General features: G+C 38.9%; 1 protein-coding gene across 1 annotated transcript in view; it reads left to right on the top strand.

Moving 5' to 3' along the window:
* Nucleotides 1-21,831, top strand: part of LOC115773049 (CUB and sushi domain-containing protein 1) — a 454,304-nt gene that overhangs the window by 289,756 nt on the left and 142,717 nt on the right. The window contains exons 11-14 of the mRNA XM_030719557.1: nt 14,204-14,307; nt 14,447-14,559; nt 20,497-20,679; nt 20,887-21,072. Of these exons, the coding sequence (XP_030575417.1) occupies nt 14,204-14,307; nt 14,447-14,559; nt 20,497-20,679; nt 20,887-21,072 (586 nt within the window). The remainder of the gene's footprint in view (nt 1-14,203; nt 14,308-14,446; nt 14,560-20,496; nt 20,680-20,886; nt 21,073-21,831) is intronic.

Raw genomic sequence — 21,831 nt, 5'->3', positions numbered from 1 at the left:
CATGATTTTCCTTTATAAATCATTGGTTGCTTGGATCAGCAATTTCAGTTAAATATATCATATAGCAGATGAACACAGTGATACTTGAGAAGTGAAATGAAGTTTATAGGATTTACAGAAAGTGTGCAATAATTATCTAAACAAAATTAGGCAGGTGCATACTGTAAGTTTGGGCACCCTTGTTGTTTTATTGATTTGAATACCTTTAACATTAATAACTGGAACACAAAATTTGTTTTGTAAGCTCATTGACCCTTGACCTACATACACAGGTGAATCCAATTATGAGAAAGGGTTAAGGTGGCCAATTGCAAATGTTTCTCCTTTTTGCATCTTCTCTGAAGATTGGCAACATGGGAGCCTCAAAACAACTCCCAAATGACCTGAAAACAAAGATCGTTCAACATCATGGTTTAGGGGAAGGATCCAAAAAGCTCTCTCAGAGATTTCAGCTGTCAGTTTCCACTGTGAGGAACATAGTGAGGAAATGAAAGACCACAGGCACAGTTCGAGTTAAGGCCCGAAGTGGCAGGCCAGGAAAAATCTCAGATAGGCAGAGGCGAAGGATGGTGAGAACAGTCACAGTCAACCCACAGAGCAGCTCCAAAGACCTACAACATCATCTTGCTGCAGATGGTGTCACTGTGCATCGTTCAACTATTAGCGCACTGTAACAGTCATAATTGTGTGGTGTCTGTTTACGACAGCCTAAGCTTTTGTTACTGATGTCACAAATATGCACCACCGCTCCTCAGTAGAGAGCGTGGGAGAAATGTTGTGGCAGATGGATGCATGGACCAAGGCGGACCTACAGTTTTATGTCCCTAACTGTTTGTAACGTCACAGGTTGTATGAACATTGCTTATTTCATGTATGATACCGCAGCAGCCGTTCAACCGGGCTTTGTAAGGTTGGTGAAGAATATATTTATTAAAGGAGAACCCTGTAGAATTCCTAGTACCAGTGTGGTTGTGAGTTTTTGACTGTCTGCTGATCACGTCTGCCGCCTCCTCTTCACCACTGAGCACAACCCAAACGTTACAACACTTTGCACAAGAAGAGGCTGTATGGGAGAGTAATGCAGAAGAAGCCTTTTCTGCACACATGCCACAAACAGAGTCGCTTGAGGTGTGCTAAAGCACATTTGGACAAGCCAGCTTCATTTTGGAATAAGGTGCTGTGGACTGATGAAACTAAAATTGAGTTATTTGGACATAACAAGGGGCGGTATGCATGGCGGAAAAAGAACACAGCAGTCAAAGAAAAACATTTGGTACCCACAGTAAAATTTGGTGGTGGTTCCATCATGCTGTGGGGCTGTATGGCCAGTGCAGGTACTGGGAATCTTGTTAAAGTTGAGGGTCGCATGGATTCCAGTCAGTATCAGCAGATTCTTGAGAACAATGTTCAAGGATCAGTGACAAAGTTAAAGTTGCGCTGGGGCTGGATACTTCAACAAGACAACAACCCCAAACACTGCTCAAAATCTACTAAGGCATTCATGCAGAGGAACAAGTACAACGTTCTGGAACGGCCATCTCAGTCCCCAGACCTGAATATTATTGAAAATCTGTGGTGTGATTTAAAGCGGGCTGTCCATGCTCGGAAACCATCAAACCTGACTGAACTGGAGATGTTTTGTAAAGAACAGTCCAAAATACCTTCAACCAGAATCCAGACTCTCATTGGAAGCTATAGGAAGCGTTTAGAGGCTGTTATTCCTGCAAAAGGAGGAGCTACTAAATATTGATGTCATTTTTCTGTTGGGGTGCTCAAACTTATGCACCTGCCTAATTTTGTTTAAATAATTATTGCACACGTTCTGTAAATCCTATAAACTTCATTTCACTTATCAAGTATCACTGTGTTCATCTGCTATATGATATATTTAACTGAAACTGCTGATCCGAACAACCAGTGATTTATAAAGGAAAATCATGAAGATTATCAGGGGTGCCCAAACTTTTGCACACCACTGTAAGTCTTAAGAGGTCACTTATGAAATTTTGTTCTTGCTATGATCTGGTCTTAAAAAAGCTTCACATCAGCTTTGCAGCCAATGTCAGCCATTCTTACTCTAAGTAACTTATGAGAAATCACACTAATCATAATTGACGTGGCTACATAATTTTATCATAACAAATGTACAAATGCGATTTTGCTCATTGTCAGATGACAGATGGAAAGTCCTCCTCATGTAGTATGTCTGTTACTTTAGGTTAAAAATAGAATACAGTGTTTTATAAAGAATCACATAGCCTTGGCTTATGACAGATGGGATGCTTTTTATCTGTCCCGTGCATTGCATCTCCAGGTGTGTGCGTGTGTGCGTGTGTGTGTGCGTGCGTGCGTGCGTGCGTGCGTGCGTGCGTGCGTGCGTGCACACGCATGCGTTTTCAGAAAGCTTGATGTTTGAGCACACTTCAAGAATGTGCTATAATGACAGATTATCAGCTACTACAGCTGTTGGCATTTGCAGAATGTCACTATCTACATACATAAATGGGAGACAAGGACATGAGACAAGATACAAGACAGTTTACACTACACTGAAACAGTGCAACCCCAATTCTAAAAAAGTTAGGGCACCATGTAAAACATAAATAAAAACATAGTTTATTCACAGTCACACATAGAAAATATGTATATCAGATGAGTACCATTTTAAGAAAAAAAAATTTGAGGGCAGCGACATGTTTCTAAAAAGTTAGGACAGGGTCACTGTGTAGCACCCACTCTCCTTTTAACAACCGTCTGTAAAGGTCTAGGAACTGAGGAGACCAGTTGCTGGACTTGGAGAGGAATGTTGTCCCATTCTTGTTTGATACAGAATTCTAGCTGCTCAACAGTCGTGGATCTTCTTTGTCATGTTTTTGTTTCATGATGTGCCAAATCTTTTAATTGGTGAAAGTTCTGGACTGCAGGCAGGTCAGTTCAACACCCAGACTCTTCTACTATATGAAGCCATGCTGTTGTAGTGGATGCAGTATGCGGTTTAACTTTGTCTTCCTGAAATATGCAAGGCCTTCCCCGAAAACGATGTCGCTTAGATTGGGAGCTCATGTTGCTCTAAAACCTCTATACTGTTCAGCTCTGAGAGTGATTTTCCAGATGTGCAAGCTGCCTATTCCATAGGCACTATTGCACTGAATTTCATCACAGATGCAGACTTTTGAACTGCATCTCTGATAAAATTCGAATTGATGATACCTCATTAGCTGTCAATTGCTTACACCTGTGTCAGTGAAGCAGCCGTTAAAGGTTACTGTGCAGTCTGTGTAAGTGAAAATGAAATCTGTGTGCACTTTAACTCAGCAGTGCTCTCAAGGAATGACTTTTCAAATCAAAACAATAACTCATATTGTCCTGGTTTGAAAACTGTCAGCCCCCCCAAGAAGTTCCTAGTGTAAAAAAATGTATTCATGAGACCAGGATTGATAAATTTCCATATTCCCTCTTCAGCAGAAATCATAAATAATGACTTAATTTGTGTTTATAGTGTAGGTTGCCATGAAAAAGGTGTTTGCATGTTATTGCTCTTTGTGATATTAAAGAGAACAATATATTTAAAGAGAGCGAATGAGCATAAATTAAGATGAATAACAATCATCCTTCTGTGGACCTTTTTTCTTTTCATTTTTTGTCCCTCATCTCCTCTGCTCTTCTTCATCTTCATTCCTGCCCTCACTCTGTCTCTGACTTACTATTATTCCAGATGACTTCTTTCATCAATAACACGTTATAGCAAAAATGTTTTTATTGAATTGTGCGTTGCTTTTGTGACTTCTTTAAGCAGGTTTAAATGCTGAAGTTCAAACAGCCAATAAGTACTGATTGTGTGTCTGTGTGTGCGTGTCATTCTGTTAAGTTTTGAATAAAAGAAGTGCAATCAATACAGTTTGTTGTGATCTGACATCTTGTTGGCAAAAAACTGAGTGTACTTCTATTCTTGCGTCTGCCTGTGTTGTTATTTGTGTAAGAGTGTGCACACGGATCTGGTTGTGTTTGACTTTATGAATGTTGACTGTGTGTTTTCTGTCTGACAATTTAATTGCTAACTGCCAGAGACTGTGAAGAACATGTTGTAGGGTAAACTGTCGGCTTTCCATTGAAGAAATACCCGGGTGGGCAGCAGAAACAAGACTTAACAGTGTGTATGTGTGTGTGTACGCGTCTTATTGTGTGTGTCAGGCATTTGATTCATCAGTATCAAGCAGATAATTATTTTTGTTCAAATCTGCAATGTGTCTGCTCACATACTTACACCCTGAAATGCATCATTACACATGCCTATTAAGGCTCCAATCACTGTTGTCTTCTTATTAAAGTGTGTGTGTTTGTGTATTGTGGGTATGGATTTTGAGTTGTCTTGATCATCACTTTAGCATTGGCAGGACACATTTTCTAACATCCTGTCAGATTCTGTTAAATTTTACTTGACAGAAACTGAGGCCAATAAAGACCAATGAAAGTCGTAGCCAGAATATGTTAAAGTCCACTCTAATTCTGCATCAGCGCATTGTTTTGCAGGACTGCTTTTATTACTCAAGCTGTTACGTGGCAAATACATAATACCCAGAATGAAATTTGTCCTTTGGATGGTGGAAACAGAATGTGCGTGGCCCCGTGTTAGAGGTACTGCTCTACTGTCTTCTGATGGAGCACCAACAACAGTCTTAGAAAGTGGAGCAAGGAAAGCATCAATCTATGAGTGTAACACCCTTGGTCATTACAGTAACTGCACCAGATACTAGGTTCGGTTATAAGAGCAATGATAAATATACTACACTAAAGGACCACAGACCAGGAAATGCGTTTAAATTGCCCAGCAAGGGTTTATTTACACATAACAAAAACAGACATAACAAACGATCTCAGACACCAACCAGGTGTATAAATCTCTTTTAATTCCTTTAAACCAAAAGATTATCTTACCTGAAAGTTAGTTAAGTTGTTTGTTCAGTTCAGGTTTTTTTTTTTTTTTTAAATCTTTTTGAGTTAACTCAGTGTTTCATAAATCTAGTTTAGTCCTTTAGTTTCAATATCTACTTCTATTGAGTTTCCATGTTAGGATTCAGCAGCTTCAATGTTTATGTTTAACCAACAAAATAATTCACATCTGCAATTATACCATTCACATCATTACCACACATGGTCATTCAATATTAAAATAAATTTTTTTCCTGCTGTTGTTCCTTCACTTGTCCAAAAGTGCATTTTCTTGCATAATTGGTGCTCGTTAAGCTGGAGCACGCTGGCCTTAATGGTGTGTAAATCTTCCATCTTAGCTCATAAATTTCACCAAATATGATTTAACTTAACAAAATCTTTAAAAGAAATAAAATACATTTTATACACTCACCAAGTCCCATTCAGCAACATACAAAACATCTGAAAGGTCAGGACAGAGTGGAAAAAACAAAAACTTCTCAAAAGTGAAAAAATATAGTTTGTAGAAAACATTTCCTTTTTTTAAAAGCGGCAGCTCTACATCTCATTTGTTTTTTTTTTATCTTTTTAAACCTGTTTTTAAGTCAGATGCAATAATATTAAAAATAATAAATGTTTATTAACAGGCTTAAATCTAATGTACACTATACACTAGGGGATAGGTTGGATCTTTTTGGTCTCCCCATGTGTAGCAACTGACTGTATTTAGTCTAATACACTATATGTTTATATGTTGTGATGGTGGTAGGACTTTGTTGCTGCAGCAGTGTAATAAGAGTAAATTCTCCATCATTAATAAAACAATAGGAACAGAACAGGCCATAGTTCACAGTGGATGATGATCACATAGACTGGACAAAATGTGTCACGTAAATAACCACCAGTGTCCATGGTAATGGCAAGACATCCACCAATAGCTGTCTAATTAGCACATTATCTCAATTCAGTGCTTTTTGCTATTCTGGCTTTTGACTGTAATTTGGCAGTCTGACTGTCCATAATTCACAGTATTAGCACTGTCTTTGGCTCTCATTCCTGAACCTAATGCCTCTCTACTAAAGGAGGCTGCCAGTGATGATGCATTGAAATCACAAGGTCAACCTTTTTAGCTTTGTACACTAGGCTCATCTGTTGGTGGTAATGCATTAATTAAATTTTATTTTAGATTTGAAATGCTAAACTTTCTTTGTTGAAACGGCTAAAATCCTAAACAATAAAAATAAATTTCTGAACTCACAGCATGCTGGTATTGGGTATTTTTATGTCCCATCTCAAAACTCTGTGTGGAATAAATGGTCCTGGAAGGCACAAAAAGTCACAAAAGTGACCCTCCTTTGAAAGGAGGGTCTTGATATACCCAAGAATAAATTTAAAAAAAAAAAAAAAAAGAGCAAAAAAACACAAAAAGAAGCAATAAAGGTTCTGGTGTGTGAAAGCATCAATAAACATAACTAAACTGAGACTATGATTACAAAAACTAATAACAATAACTTAGCACAACCAAGAACAATAATGGACATCCATCCATGCATTCATTTTCATAGTTGCTCATTAACTTCATGGTCACAGTGGGCTGGCGTCATCTCAGCTATCTTTTGGCAATAAGTAACATTTAATCAACAGTAACACTAATTCGCTGACCCCCGCCCCCTGTTTATGTGTTAAACAAGGGCATTTAATGTTGTGGCTGACTGGTGTATATTGGCTGATCAGACCAATTAGAGGGATTAAACTAACCATCGCTTACTATCTACAGAGGAAAAAACAAAACTGCACTGCTATTAGTTGAAATAAATACCAAAATAATCACAACCAAAAAATCCAAACACAATACTTGAATTAGCCCAAACACATAGGCACATACATTTCTGTGTGAAAAACAATGTGTCTCAGCACTAACACGTTAATTGCGCTGGTAACCAGTCACGGGAGTTACCAACTTCTACTTTAGTTGTGTGGCTGCAGATGTGGCCATCACACACTTTAGAATTCAATTTCCCCAACGCTTTCACACAGCTGTTGCTCAAATCTAGTATGCAGTTTATTTTCTTAAACTGTCCAGCCGACAGGTCAACAGCACTCAAAGGTGCTGTAACACCTCGACAGGGGACATATTTTGCGAGACAGCAGCTGTTTGCTTTCTTACCACTTAAAGGGGAGGTCACCTCGGGGCAGGACTGCCACTCATAAACATGTGCCGCATCTGGGTACGTTCAGGGTACACCAGAGAGACTAGCATCCTCTCCAGTCTATTTTTAAATTGATGGACATTTTGTTTGTCTCACACGAAAACCCACTTGTCAGAGCATACAACAACATTTATCTATAGCTTCATTTTTTTAATCATTTTATTTTTTATTTACTGTTGTATATAAAAATCTATCCATCCATCCATCCATCCATCCATCCATCCATCCATCCATCCATGCATGCATGCATGTATGTCTCTGGGGGACAAATCTCAAGGAATTAAGTAATTCCTTTTGACTTGTGTTGTTTCCACTGAGCCTAGTGGATGTGTTAATACCTTAATCAGTTTCACTGGTGACAAGTCATATGCATCAGTATCTGTGCTTAGATTTCTACACCATACATAGCATGCTAGATTTTAATTTATCTTTCTCTTTTGTTTCCTCCTTCCACTTTTCCCCAAAGCACAATATATAATTCTCAGTGTGTAAACAGGTGTTTAGGTGTGAGGAGGGAGAGTGACTCAGAGCAAGGCGACTCGGGGTTCAGTTAGCACCCCCAGCCTCCTATCTATTGTTATGTCCCTGTGTGTCAGGTAGCAAGTTTCCCCTTGGTGATCCTGTTTCCTCACATTGCGCAAAGGCTTGCAGGTCAGGTAGACTGTTAATGAGTGATTGCATATCTGTGTTAGGCCTCTAATTGCCTCGCCATCTGTCAAGGGTTGCACTCTGCCCTCTTGTTAGAGCATACAGGGAAAGTTTGTGGCTCTAAAGACCCTGAAAAACAATAAACAAGTGAAGAAAGAACATGAATGAAAGCTTAAAGCCTTTAAACAGAGAGACCAGCAAATTCCCACTTTGATTTATTTTAATGAGAGCCTGGTAATAGACTACCCACATAACAATTAGTATAACAGGAATAACTTCTGAACTGGTTCATAATTTAAGAAATAACCATATGTTGACCCTCAGGTGACGACTAGCTCATAGCCTTGCCTGCTGGTTTGCGTGTAGCCTCTATGTACATTTGGAGTTAAAGGTTCTTCTTGGCTGATCAAAATGAATTGTTAGGATGAGAATCTATAGGCAGCCGCTTGGTATGCAATTCACTTCTGTATTTGTCCCTCATTGCCTATAGCGGGACAGTGTGTATCCATTGTAAAATTCACTGCAGCGGCAAAATGCGGTACACTGTAAGGATGATTTATAATGCTCTCTTAAGCTGCAATGAGCAGCATAAGTACTTCTAAAATTCTGATTAGACTGTCAAAGAAATGCTGCTAAAAGTTACATCTGGAAAAAAAATGCTAATTAAACAATTGATAAATCATGGCTATTGGTAATTTGTTTTCTGTGATTATTTTCAAAATCAGTTTTCCTGTCATGAAGAATTTCCTGTGGTTTGTGTCCCCAAACAGGGTTCAGGTTATTCTATACTTCTTTATTTGCTTGAAAGGCTAAAAGTAATCCACTGGAAAAAGGTACCAGACTCCAATTTGGCAGCTCACCAGTGAGTCAACATAACTGCACAGTCGCAGCAAGGGAATTCTTGTACACTCTGCTTTTAGGGCAGCTGTTCCCTCTCTGACAAGAGGTCACCTCAGTGCATAGTTCTTGACAATTTTTTTTTTTTTTGACTCAGAGTAGAAAAAAAGCATTGAAATTTGGCACAACTTTATGACCATGCTCACATATGCCTCTCTTCCTGCTTTAGAATAAAGTTAAAGTTAAGTAAAACCTTGTTCCCACAACTGTCAAAACCCTATATATCACAAAGCTGTGAAAAATACCAGTCCCGGATATTTAAACCTGGACGTGGCATATTCTAGCATGATCTTTCATGAAAAAGTCAGGCAACACTTTTGTCCCTTTGCTGTGGCTGTAGCATGTATCTTGTATAATTTCTGATACTTAAGTGGTAACATTTCATTACCATGTCATGTCATTTGAAGATCGTAAATTGAAAAATCGATAGCCAAGGTTCAAAGTGCTCTTTGAAGACCTTTAATCTTGTGCTGTTGTGCCTATCATAAGAATGAACTGTGTTCCTTCAGCACACAAACATACTGTAGTTACTATATGTACACGATCACCTTCAGCATCTGACGTGAAAGAATTTTGTAAATATGCCACTATGGGAGGAGACACAGATCCCTTAGGGGCTGCATCAGGAAGGGCATCCAGCAAAAAATAAAAATAAATAAAAAATCTGCCAAATCAAATATGTTGAGCTACCTAGTGTGGTGACCTCTTGTGACAAGGGAGCATCCAAAAGTAGCTCATGTTAGAAAATCATGTGGAAACAAGGCATCTTGTCATGTCTCAGATATTAAAAAGTTCTCTGTTATTAAAGAAAACTTTTATTTAGGAGTGACTACTGCATTTATCATGGGTCATTTAAAAGGCTGATCAAATAAAGAGTAAACATTTGAAAAACTTCAGTCCTCCTTTTAAAAAGAATTCAGATATCAGGAAAAATAACTTGTTTCTGTCTCTGTGCAAAATTACAATAAGGTGCTAGCTATTACAGCCATCAAGATTGAAACAAAACCTATACCCACATGTGCTACCCTCTATAGGGGTCACCTCAGCTTATTTAGCAGCTGAAATGGCTGACTGAACATAATTCATTAGATGTGTGCAGTGCTGACGTTTTAACAGGGTTCGAAATTGTACGAAACCTGGAGCTGTACAGCGACAATCCGAGTATGAAAGCAGCCCTTCTGCTTTCTTTCTAGAAAGCTCTAAGTGTGAATAACCATACAGAGAAACAGCTAACCTGCTGTAGGAGGCTAACCCTCTCCCATTTGTAGTTCAGGCTGCAGTGAATAAAGCATAGTGATTTGTGATGGGGTGTGTGGTTTTTTTTTTTTCAAATGTCAGTGATTTGACTATGGTCAGACACACGTATTTAGGTAGAAGGACACATAAATTATATATTTGCTAAATTATTTATTTTTATGAGATAATTTCTCCCCTCTGCGATGCACTGTGACTCAGCACTACTGCAGCCTCAGCTCAGCAAGGGGATTCAGAAGTAGTTCACCCAATTAAGGCTGTGTATTCTCCAGCACTACCCAGGCATAAGGTCACAACAATGAGGGCATGTGAAAAGACGTAGTGGATTCTCAGTTTTAAAATCCCTCCTCCCTGTCCCTCCATTGCCCCAGGACATACAGGGTAGGCATGTAGCCTGTTATTGCTCTGCTACAGATAAACTGAATTGCTGCAGTGTGAGCTGGAAATGTGTTAAAGGTTTTGTTGACTAAAAATGCTGTAACAGTATGTTTTAGATTACCTGACTTTAGTGTCCAAAAAGCAGCAAATTTGGGATGAGAGAATGAAAAGATTGTTATCAGGCTCTCTCAGACTGTGGTCATGCACTTAGAAGACCTTAAATTTCACAGCGCTATAACTTTACTGGCTGATTGACTGAAGTTATTTCATTGTAGGGTTGCTCAGTGCTCTTAACAATGTTTAAATGGCCTATTGAGCTGCTCTTAGCTGCTCTGCTGCTTGCTAATGACCTCAGCGTAATAATGCTTCACTTACCCCTTTGAAGAGCATCCACCCTTAAAAAGAAACACTTATTTTTAAAATCTTGGAACAAAATAGTACAAATTTAAACATAAGCATATCTCTCTTGAAAAATTGGTAGTTTCCGCAGAAACCAGAAATAATGTACTGAAACCGAAAGTGAATATGCAAAAGTGCTAAAAAAAAAAAAAAAAACTATTTCACGTGTACTGTCAACATTTGCTTGTTTGCTTCAGGTAAAAATTTCTTAAGGCCCAGATAGCACTTACTGTTTCTTTCTGCGGCATTTCCTTTCTTTCTTTCTTTCTTTCTTTGCTTTTGCAAATAAAGGAGCTAATCTAATGTAGTTTGGGGTTGCAGGCTGTTCTTAATGTCTTTCTAAATGGGCCCATTTGGATCTATTGAACAGCGCTGAGCTTCTTGCTAATGACCTCTGATAATGCTTCAGTTCCTTTAAGTCTGCAGTCTCCCTTTACTGTCTAGACACACACATACGCAAACATAAATAAAGACAGAAACATATAAAGGAACAGAAATGCAGCCGATCTGCTCTCACAACATTGAGTGAAACAGCTGTACCTAAACATTATTCTGCTTCAGCTGTTACAGTAAGTGCAGATCTACCTGAGAAAACCGCCGTCTACACAAACACACACATAAACAGTCTCAGATGCACAGAAAAACATACAGTAGCTTGTTTCTGACTCTGTTCTGCTTCATTCTCTTTTTATTAACATCTTTAGCTGCTGTACAGTCATAAGAACAGCCTTAACCTTCTTAGACACAAACACACATACAGCTCACAACAACAGCTTTGACTGTTCAATATTTGATTTTTTATTTCATTTTTTTGTAGATATAAATCCCAAATTAAATTACCATTAGTTCTGTTCATCTGCCATGAGCAGGACTTTTAAAAAAAAAAAAAAAATTTTTTATCTTTTTCATAGTACTGGGGGGGACATAAAAACTAAACTAACAAAATCTACAATGGTTTGTAGTTGTTTTTGTGTTTTTCATACCTGCTAACTGTTAACTGCTGTAACACAGTAACAGAGCAGTGTTAATCATGGCGCAATATAAAATGGTTAAATGGAATAGCTTGTCTTTTTGAAAATAAATACCCCCGTATAAGAAATTTCAGGATTTGCAATTTTCATGTAGCAGAAAAAAAGCAAATAAAGGGGGTGTGGATTTAATGTGCTGACATACTTCCATCTTAATATTGTGTCTGTAAAACATTTTTTATTATTATTATTTTTTATAATGGTCATGTAGCTTTAAAAAAAATAAATACATTTTTGTGTGTTCTTTTGAACCTTCAGATAGAGTAGAAAAACACATAAACAACTTAAGTATAATGGTTTATTAATGCACCCTGTCATTTGTTGTTAGCCAGGAGTTAATACCTCGCAATGTTGTTTTGCATCTTTTTCCCATTATTTGTAACCATTTGGATAGACTAAACTTTGCCAGGGGCTGCTTCATTCAAAGGATGCTCAGGAAGGAAAATGCTTTCTACAAGTACTGGTCTCATATTTATTGGTCTGCTTCTTAAATGTAAATTGCAGCTGTCAAAAAGGAACATGTTTTTTTTATGTGTTTTTTTCTTAACGATTATCCTGTTTGCATATCTGTGTGCAATGTTTTTAGGTGCTATTCATGTATGCAAAGATGCATTGAAACATGTATGAATACAGATTTATACAGTTATACATTGATTCATTGCCATTCCTGTCAGATGGCTGCTAATCCCACAGATGATTCCCTATCTTTAAACACTATCTGAACATTTGCTAGCCATTTTTATTTTGAAAAAGCACAGCCAAGGGCTTAGCAGCGCATGGCTGATTCTGGCATGTAGAAATGGTTTTTACACTCTTATCACCTGCGGAAAGGTTTTTCTTCACTGTAGTGTGATTTGCTGTATGATGGATTCTCCTCCACAACCACGTGTTCATGGTTCATCTTAGTCCCCGAATGCACCAGAGGCTCACTGATTGAGGCCAGCTCTTCTTTCTTAGAGGTTTCTTGAAGACAGCAGAAATCTGCCATCATCCACACTGTCAGGGATATGATCTACAGCTAATAAATAATGGACAAGCAGCAAATAATAGAATACCAGTATTAGAGCATACAGCAGATTGATGATCCAGTGCCGTATGCAGGCCACTACATCCACAAAAGTGCCTGCAAGTAAGACATTTAGCACTCAATTTCTTAGAGTTCAACATCAGAAGAGCCTGTTTGTTGGATGCAGTGTGTGTGAAGTTCCCTGAAGTGAATTCGTGTAATCTATGACTATAAGGAGGGCGCTGCCAAATAGAAAGCAAGGGTGCTTAATTTTCAGGGCTTTGTTCTTTCTCTGCTCCCATTCATCAAAGATTGATTATTTTGGAATACCATCAAGTCACCATCAAATTAATTGTTGGATCTTTAACATAGCAGCTTTGATTAAACTATAGATGATGGCCACAGCCAAGAAAACCAGAAGTCTGTCTCTCATACTGGGGATACTGGTACTTTATAGAGCAGAATATTTCCTCCCACATCTTTGCCCCCTGCTAGAGGACATAACTTATTGCTCTGAATAATCAGGGTAGCATGATTTCCCAGATGATGTAAGATTTATTTCAAATATCAGAATATCATTTTTTTTTTTTTTAATCTTACTCCTAAGCCTGAATGGGAATACAATGAATTCAATGACCAATGTTGGAAGTACAGCTGTGGTGCCACTAAAGGCAGGTCCATACAATGGAATAAAAGCCCTAAAATACTGTACTATCCGAAGTGTGACACCTCTGTATCCATCACAGATATGGACAATATTCCGAGGAATGCGCACTGGATCTTTGATGGATACGTTTTGGAGATTTCTCTGTAAACGGACAAGACTGGACCCTAAAAAATCCAAACACTGAATGACCATCTGTTACATATATCGGATAATATCTGGATAAAATCAATTTAAACATCTGTGACAGATCAGATCTTCCCGTATTCTCTTTGGAAGCATTACGGATATGTGGCATATCCATAAAGTCGTATCTGCCATGGAACATTCCAGAGCATTCTGCATCTTTCCAGATCTTTCCGAATACACGCCCTTTTTGTCTAGTGATAGGTCTGTTTCTCAATCTACACCTTGTCTTTTAAGGTAACTTGGAACTTTAGGACTTTAGGCTGGTTTTGGCTGGTTGAAAGAAGCCTGCTTCCTGCTTTGTGCTCTAAAATAGTTTTCCTTTGTGTCATGGGGTCAAGTTCCCTAACTATGTATAACAATTTGATTGCTTCAGAGAAAGTTGTTTGTGAAATTTCTTTCACTACTTGGCTTTCAGATTCCCCCAGTGATACATGTAATTATTGGTTTCTATTGGCTGAAATTATAAAAGTGAAAAACCATGAGATCATCTCTGAAGGAAATGGAAATAAATCTTATAGCAGCTTCCTGTCTTTCTGTTTTCATGTGGTGAAGTTTGTAAGAGTGTCTATATTTGTATTCTTGCCTTGTCTTATTTTTCCAGGTAATAAAGCTGTCATTTGAAGAGTTTGATCTCGAGAGAGGATATGACACACTGACTGTGGGAGATGGGGGGAAGATAGGAGATACTCGGAGAGTACTCTATGTGTAAGAGCCACTTTACCTGGATATAAAAGAATGTATTTATAAAGTATTATTTTGAGCACCATATTTATTAAATTTAAGCCATGACTAATATACCACGTTTTGTGTTGATCTAAGCTTTTTTTTGTGTATATATATGTAGACTCACAGGCTCCAGTGTCCCTGACCTCATCGTCAGCTTGTCCAATCAGATGTGGCTACACCTGCAGTCAGACGATACAATTGGCTCAGCAGGGTTCAAGGCAGTATATGAAGGTATGTCTCACTTTCATGATTACAATTTTTCAGCAACTACTCTTTATCTTAAACACACACACACACACACACACACGCACACACACACAGTAAAAACTGAGTAATCAGTTAATCATCAGGCTTTGATATTTTTCAGTTTGCCAAAGCTGGCAATAATGGAGAGGTAAGGTGGCAACACCCAAAGTCATGGTTTTGTTATTGGACTTCTCTGCAAACCACAGTTTGTCCAATAACAAAACACCATGTTCGAACATAAGGATGTCCATAAGTGCATGTGGCACCAGAAAACCCTAGGTCGCAGGTCAATGAGAGGAGCTGAGCTGTCAACTGATCACCACATGGTGGTGATTTGGATCAGGTAGTGTGGGGCCTGGGACCTGGCCCACCTAAACATATTGTGAGGATGTGCTGGAAATGCCTGGCAGAGGCCCCAGTGTGCGAGATCTTAAACTCTGACCTCTGGCAGAACTTTGACAGCATTCTGAGGGAGGCTGAGGACACTGAACCTGAATGGACCATGTTCATCACCTCCATTGTTGAGGTTGCTGCTCAGAACTGCCGATGCAAGGTTGTTTGTATGTGTCGTAATGGTAATCCCCAAACCAGATGGTGGTTACCGGACATGAAGGGAGCCATCAAGCTGAAGAAGGAGTCCTATCAGGTTGGTTGCTCTACTCACATGGTTTATAGTGCTGGTGGGGCGCTGCTGACTTCAACTGATGTCATAGTTGGGCGCTGGAAGGAATACTTTGAGGACCTCTTTAATCCTACTGACACACCTTCTGTAGTGGAACCAGAGTCTGGGGACAAGGGGGATGGCTCGCCCGTCAATGGGGGTGAGTTCACTGAGATGAATAAAGAACTCCTTGGTGGCAGGGCCCCTGGGGTGGACGAGATTATCCCCGAGTTCCTGAATGCTCTGGATGTTGTAGGGCTGTCTTGGTTGACACGCCTCTGCAACATGGTGGTGGTCCCCATCTTTGAGAAGGTGGACCAGAGGGTATACTCCAACTATCACACTCCTCAGCCTCCCCAGTAAGGTCTATGCCAAAGTGCTGGAAAGGAGGGTCCATCCATTAGTCAAACCTCAGATTCAAGAGGAACAATGCGGGTTTTGTCTTGGTCGCGGAACACTGGACCAGCTCTTTATCCTCTTGAGGATATTCGAGTGTGCGAATGAGTTTGTCCATCCAGTCTACATTTGCTGTGTGGACATGGAGAAGGCTTTCCACTATGTCCTTCTTGGTGTCCTGTGGGGGATGGCGCGGGAGTATGTGGTGTTTGGCCCATTGTTGTGGGCCATTCAGTCCCTGTTCAACTGCGGTGAGAGCTTGGTTTGTATTTACAGCCATGAGTCAGACTCGTTTCCTGTGGATGTTGGACTTTATCAAGGCTTTTGTCACTGATTCTGTTCATAATTTTTATGGACAGAATTTCTAGGTGTAGCCAAGTGGCAGAAGGCTTTCGCCTTTGTCGCCTCAGAATCTCATCTCTTTTTGCAGATGATGCGGTCCTGTTGGTTTCATCAGGTGGTAGCTTCCAGCTCACAGTGGAATGGTTTGCAGTCAAGTGTGAAGTGGCTGGAATGAGAATTAGCACCTCTAAGTCTGCGGTCATGGTCCTCAGCCAGAAAAGGGTGGAGTGCCCACTCTGGCTCAGGGTTGAGCTGCTGCCCAGGTGGAGGAGTTTAAGTATCTCAAGGTCTTGTTCACAAATGATAGGAGAAGGGAGCGGGAGATTGACAGATGGATTGGGGATGCATCTGCAGTGATGCAGACCTTGCACCCATCTGTCATGGTGAAGAGGGAGCTGAGCGTGAAAATGAAGGTGTTGATTTACTGGTCTATGTCCCTACCCTCACTTATGGTCACGAGCTTTGAGTCGTGACGAAAAAAATGAAATTGCGAATACAAACGGCAGAAATGAGATAGGGTGGGGAGTGCAACCATTCGGGAGGGGCTCAGAGTAGAGCCACTGCTCCTCCGCATCAAAAGGAGCTAGTTAAAGTGGTTCAGTCATCTGAATAGGATGCCTCCTGGGCGCCTCTTGGGTGAGGTGTTCCTGGCATGTCCTACCGGGAGGAGGCCCTGGCAGACCCAAGACACGCTGGAGAGATTATATCTCTCGGTTGGCCTGGGAACGCCTTGGGGTCCCCCCCGGGTGATCTGGAGGAGGTGGCTGGGAAGAGGGAGGTCTGGGCTTCTCTGCTTAGCCTGCTGCCCCTGAAACCCAGCGCTGGATAAGAGGAAGAATATGGATAGAAGGATGGATGATGAGCCTTAACATATGATTCACATAATTTACATGCTCCTTGAACCTCTGAGTGACCCCTTGTATTTGTAGGACGGCCATTATCATCCTGATAAAATACATCTCCTGTCAGTACATATATGGTACATCAAAGAATAAAGGTGATCAGTCAGAACAAATTTATATTGATTTGCCATGACCCTTCAGTATAAGGCAAGCAGTGAACCCAAACAACATCAACAAATTGCCTTTCAAAGCATATTAATCATGAGAACGTCTCACTGTACTGTATATGTCAAGTGTTCAGGTATTTGTCTGTGATCCTAACAGAACAGTTATTCATGACAAGTCATTTATTATATTTAACATATTTGATTACACACTGCATCCTATGTCAGTAAAACTCTTTAATTAAACTGTAACTAAATTAACCTGAAATTAAATTAAAAAATTAAATACAAATAAAAATTAAATTAAGACAGGGAATAAGACAGGTAGAGAGAGAGAGGTCATTTCATAAATATGAGGAAAGATATTAAGTTGAATAAAAAAAAAAAACTGACAGGACTGGACAGAGAAAGTAAAATGACAGTGAGAAAAAATAAAGTCTCTGACAGACCAGGGGAGTGTTTGAGAGCCAGAAAGAGAGAGGGAAACAGGGATAAAGGTTATGGTCTTGTTGATTCTGTGATTTTTTCCAGGGTCATTTACTTTTCAAGGAAATACGAACAATCTACCAAGCTACAGAAAATCTGCGTGTGTGCATTTGTGATTGTGATGTGAGACATTGAACGTTATGTTACGGGGTTTCTTTGGCGTAATATGAGGCTGACCTGCCACTGACCGCTGATTTACTAGCTAACACTGGCTGACTCTATATGTTTTGTATTTGTCCTAACGGCAGGGCTCATGAGGTTTAAAACTCTTACTTCATCCACTTCTTATAAATCACAAGGCTATGGCATGTAACAAAACTCAAAGGAAAGAAAAACAAACAAACAACAAAACCCACTACAAAAAGAACTTTATAGAGTACATGTCGTAGTTCCTCTTTATTTCCTCAGGCCAGTTGAAGAAGTGCCTGTGGTATATATTGTGTGTCCTTGCATAAATACTGTGATACTGTCAAACAGGATAATGTCACCATGCAACAAACTTTGCTCAGTGTTACCCCTTGAGCACTCTTACATTTTCAACCCTGGAGGAAAACTCAATGTGTGTCTTGTTTTTTTGGCATCACACTGCACATGTGAAATCTTACAGTTTTGTGTGTGTGTATGTGTGTGTGTTTAAGTGTTCATGATTACTAAAGAAAGGCAGAGAGTTAGTGTCATAAACCCGCAGAGCATTATGATAATTGAAGCTTTCTCTACTATATTGCTGTCAATTTTTCAGAGAGCTGCAACCATCAATGCAATCATCAAAAGTTCAGCAATAAAAATTTTATATAAAAATACAATATAAAGTTTTGAGTGAAAATACTGACAATTTGCACTCATTGCCTTTAAGGCTGCACAATGTAAGCAGTATCAGCATATACCTATATTTTATTTAAGAAATAGTACATCTTCATTTGAATTTGCTTGACTTTGTTACAGGAGAAATTTGCCCTGTGTTTAGAAAAAAAAAAAAAAAAGCTTTAATGGTACATGGATTGATGTTTGCCTATTAATGGTAGTTAAAACTGTCCAGAAAAACAAATACATAATAATGAATAAAGCTTGCTGATGTCTGTGGCATATAGGCATGAAACAAATTGTTGGTAGAATGTCCCAAAATGCACTAAACCTATTTACTTAAAATGAAATCTTAACTTTTCGAGGTTTGAACACTTTATCTTCCATTGTTTTAGTTTCCATTCGTAATTGTGTAGATTAAGATACAGTATGTGGCTGTGAGGAAAGGGGGGGGGGGGCATAAAATATTTTTGCTGAGATGTAAATATAAGCAAATATATATTCTGCACGTCTGTAAAACTATGTGAACTTAAAGCAAGGAATGGATAAAGTAACAAAAGAAAGCAACAAATGTAAGAGACTTAAGAGAGAGAGGCATTTACAATAATAATGACAGACTTACCAGGGGCTCAAGATTGCTGAAATCCATCCTGACACTCATCAACTGTGTGACAGCTAGCTATGGGCCACCAACATGCCTTCCACTTCTTTGAGTATTCTGTTCTTGTGGGTGCAGTTACATCCCAGAAGATAGTAAAAGTGTTGAACACATGCACACATACACACGGCTCACCTTGAGATGTGTTTGCCCAAAGCGAAACCAGGAGCATGGTGGAGCATGTGTTACAAGATGACAGACGTCTGGTAGAATGTCAAATTTTAAAGTAGGGGAGTGAGGGGGAATGGGATGGATAAAAACACTCCCATTAGCAGGAAAAGGGATAAAAACGAGTCACAAATGAATAGAACAGGATTGCAGGCCAGAACGACAGTACTGCTAATGTGACACTAATGCCAATAAAGCAGTGTATTGAATCAGACTTAGAGAGCTGGAGCAATAAGATGAAGCGTAATGAAGAAGAGGAACAGGGACAATTTAAAAGGAGGACAGAGACAAAGGGAAGAACATAAACAAGGTAACACAGGACATGCACAACATACTGCATGTGTCTAAAAAGCTGCACAAGGGAAGCGGGGGAAGTCATATTTTATACCATGTCACAAACATTAGTATTGCTCTCTTCAGTTTCCACCTCCTGCTGGTTACTTAACAAGAGTGCGAATGAATCAGTGCGTGTGTTTTCATCTACCTGTGCGTCTCCACTTATTGTTTTGCTGTTCACAATTAGAGCTGAATTACACCACAATTACCTTGCTGGTAATTAGCTTTGAGAAACAAAATGAATTTAGCCTGTTGCATTTCAGGTTGTATTTCACATCTTAATGCAACCGTGTAATATAAGTGATGCTAGACATGTTCACTTCTCTTTCTGCTCCATAAAGCCATAACATCACCCCTTTCTGACTGAAGTCTTTATATTCAGGCAGCTTGAAAAGAGCCCGTTTGACTGTTCCAGACACTTTCAAAAACAAACGCAGTAAACAAAAGATCCCTAATATTCTTAACTCAGTCTGTAATTCTCTCTTTGTCTGTTTTTGTAGGGGTATATTTTGTACAGGTGTTATAGTTGACCCCTTTTGCCTGTGATGAACTCATTTTCAGCCTTTTTACAATTTTTTTCCTTCATGGTTCAAAGAAGGCGATTTTAGGAAATCTGAACTTAATCACAGAAGCACTTGTAAAATAGTAAATTCATTTTTCAGTTTTTTGGATTATTCTTATCAGAATAATTTGATCATTTTGCTACAGTAACATTTAGCATGTCTAATAGGGCTATAGCATCATTTTATTTAAGTTGCCTCACTCCACATACACTTGGTTGAAAAGGAAAATATTGTACATGCTGCCTGGCCCAGAAAGTGTGCCTTTTGCACCAATTTCATAACTTGAAACATTTATTCAAATGTTTCCAAGGCCATCTTGTAATATGTTATCTAGATTTGTACTGATTTGATGCACATCTTATCATAAAATCATTGTATGCATGTCCTTGCCATTTAACTCCACCTCACAGAGGCAGACAACACTTATCAAAAAATGTACACTTCACATGCATTTGATGTTGATGATCAACATCAAAACATGACTGTCTGTGTTTGTGGATTACAGAGATCCAACGAGGAGGTTGTGGAGATCCCGGGGTGCCCGCATTTGGTCGCCGTAGTGGAGATCGCTTTCAACATGGTGATGTGTTGACCTTCTTTTGCCAGGCAGCCTTTGAACTTGTGGGAGAACGAACCATCACATGCCAGCACAATAATCAGTGGTCTGGCAATAAACCCAGCTGTGTCTGTAAGTCTGCATATTTCTGTTTGTGCTAGTTGTTCTTCTGTTTGTTTGTTTTCATATTTAATTTTTTATTATCCTTGTTTTTTCTTTCTTGCTTGCTTTTGTTCTTTGTCAACATCTGCCTTTCTGTTTTCACTCTTAGCCAGCTATTGAAAACTTAACTTTCTTCTTTCTTTTCTTTTTCTTTTTTTTTTAACCTCTTCTTTTTAGTCTCATGTTTTTTCAACTTCACGGCTCCATCAGGAACTGTATTGTCCCCAAACTACCCAGAGGAATATGGGAACAACCTGAATTGTGTGTGGTTGATTATTTCTGAACCAGGAAGTCGCATTCATCTCCTCTTCTCTGACTTTGACCTGGAGCCACAGTTTGATTGGTTGGTGGTCAAAGATGAAGGTAACTATAAGTTTATATTTTGTTTTTTTTTTTAATTTAAGAGGTAAAATACTTCAATTTACAGTGCTTAACAAATGTATTAAACCACCACCCAATGCAAGATTTATGCTACAGCTGCCCTAAATTTAAAGTATTCATGATTACCAAAAACATTTTTTATGTTTCTATAATGGTTATTCCACCAGTATGCACAATATCTTTAATTTAAATTACATTTTTAATGACAAAATATAATTATTGTATATATTTTAAAATTATTTATAATTATATAATTTTATAATTAATTATATAATTTTAAAATTTAATGTTTAAGAAAAAAGTTGAAAAAAATAGTAAAGGACATTATTTTTGCCAAAATGCAGTGATTTACTTGTATTCCTGATAACCAAACAAAAAACAAAACAAAAGGAAAAAAAAGTGAATTTTTGTTTTGAACAAGTTTGTGACAGATTTCTAAAATATTTGTATTTGCTTGGTCTAATAAATGTTTTTTTTTAACACTGTGCATATGCATACTGCTTACTGCATAAATATTGGCCTGTGTGACCAACTGAAATTGGTAAAGGGGAAATATGTGGCAGTGGTGGTGTGTTGTCAGGGGGTGGAGGAGTGGGGAAGACGTGGGGGTAGGTGGTTTCTGAACTTCTTAGCTATAATAGGCTATATCAGTTGGTGAAGAGAATTGCTTAAATTGATTACATTTCATTGATGGGCTGATGAATGATGGGCATTCTGGATAGACAGATAGATAGATGTGCA

This window comes from Archocentrus centrarchus, chromosome 3 (assembly GCF_007364275.1).
Source record: "Archocentrus centrarchus isolate MPI-CPG fArcCen1 chromosome 3, fArcCen1, whole genome shotgun sequence".
Lineage (NCBI taxonomy): Eukaryota > Metazoa > Chordata > Actinopteri > Cichliformes > Cichlidae > Archocentrus > Archocentrus centrarchus.
This window is presented reverse-complemented; position numbering and strand designations above follow the sequence as displayed.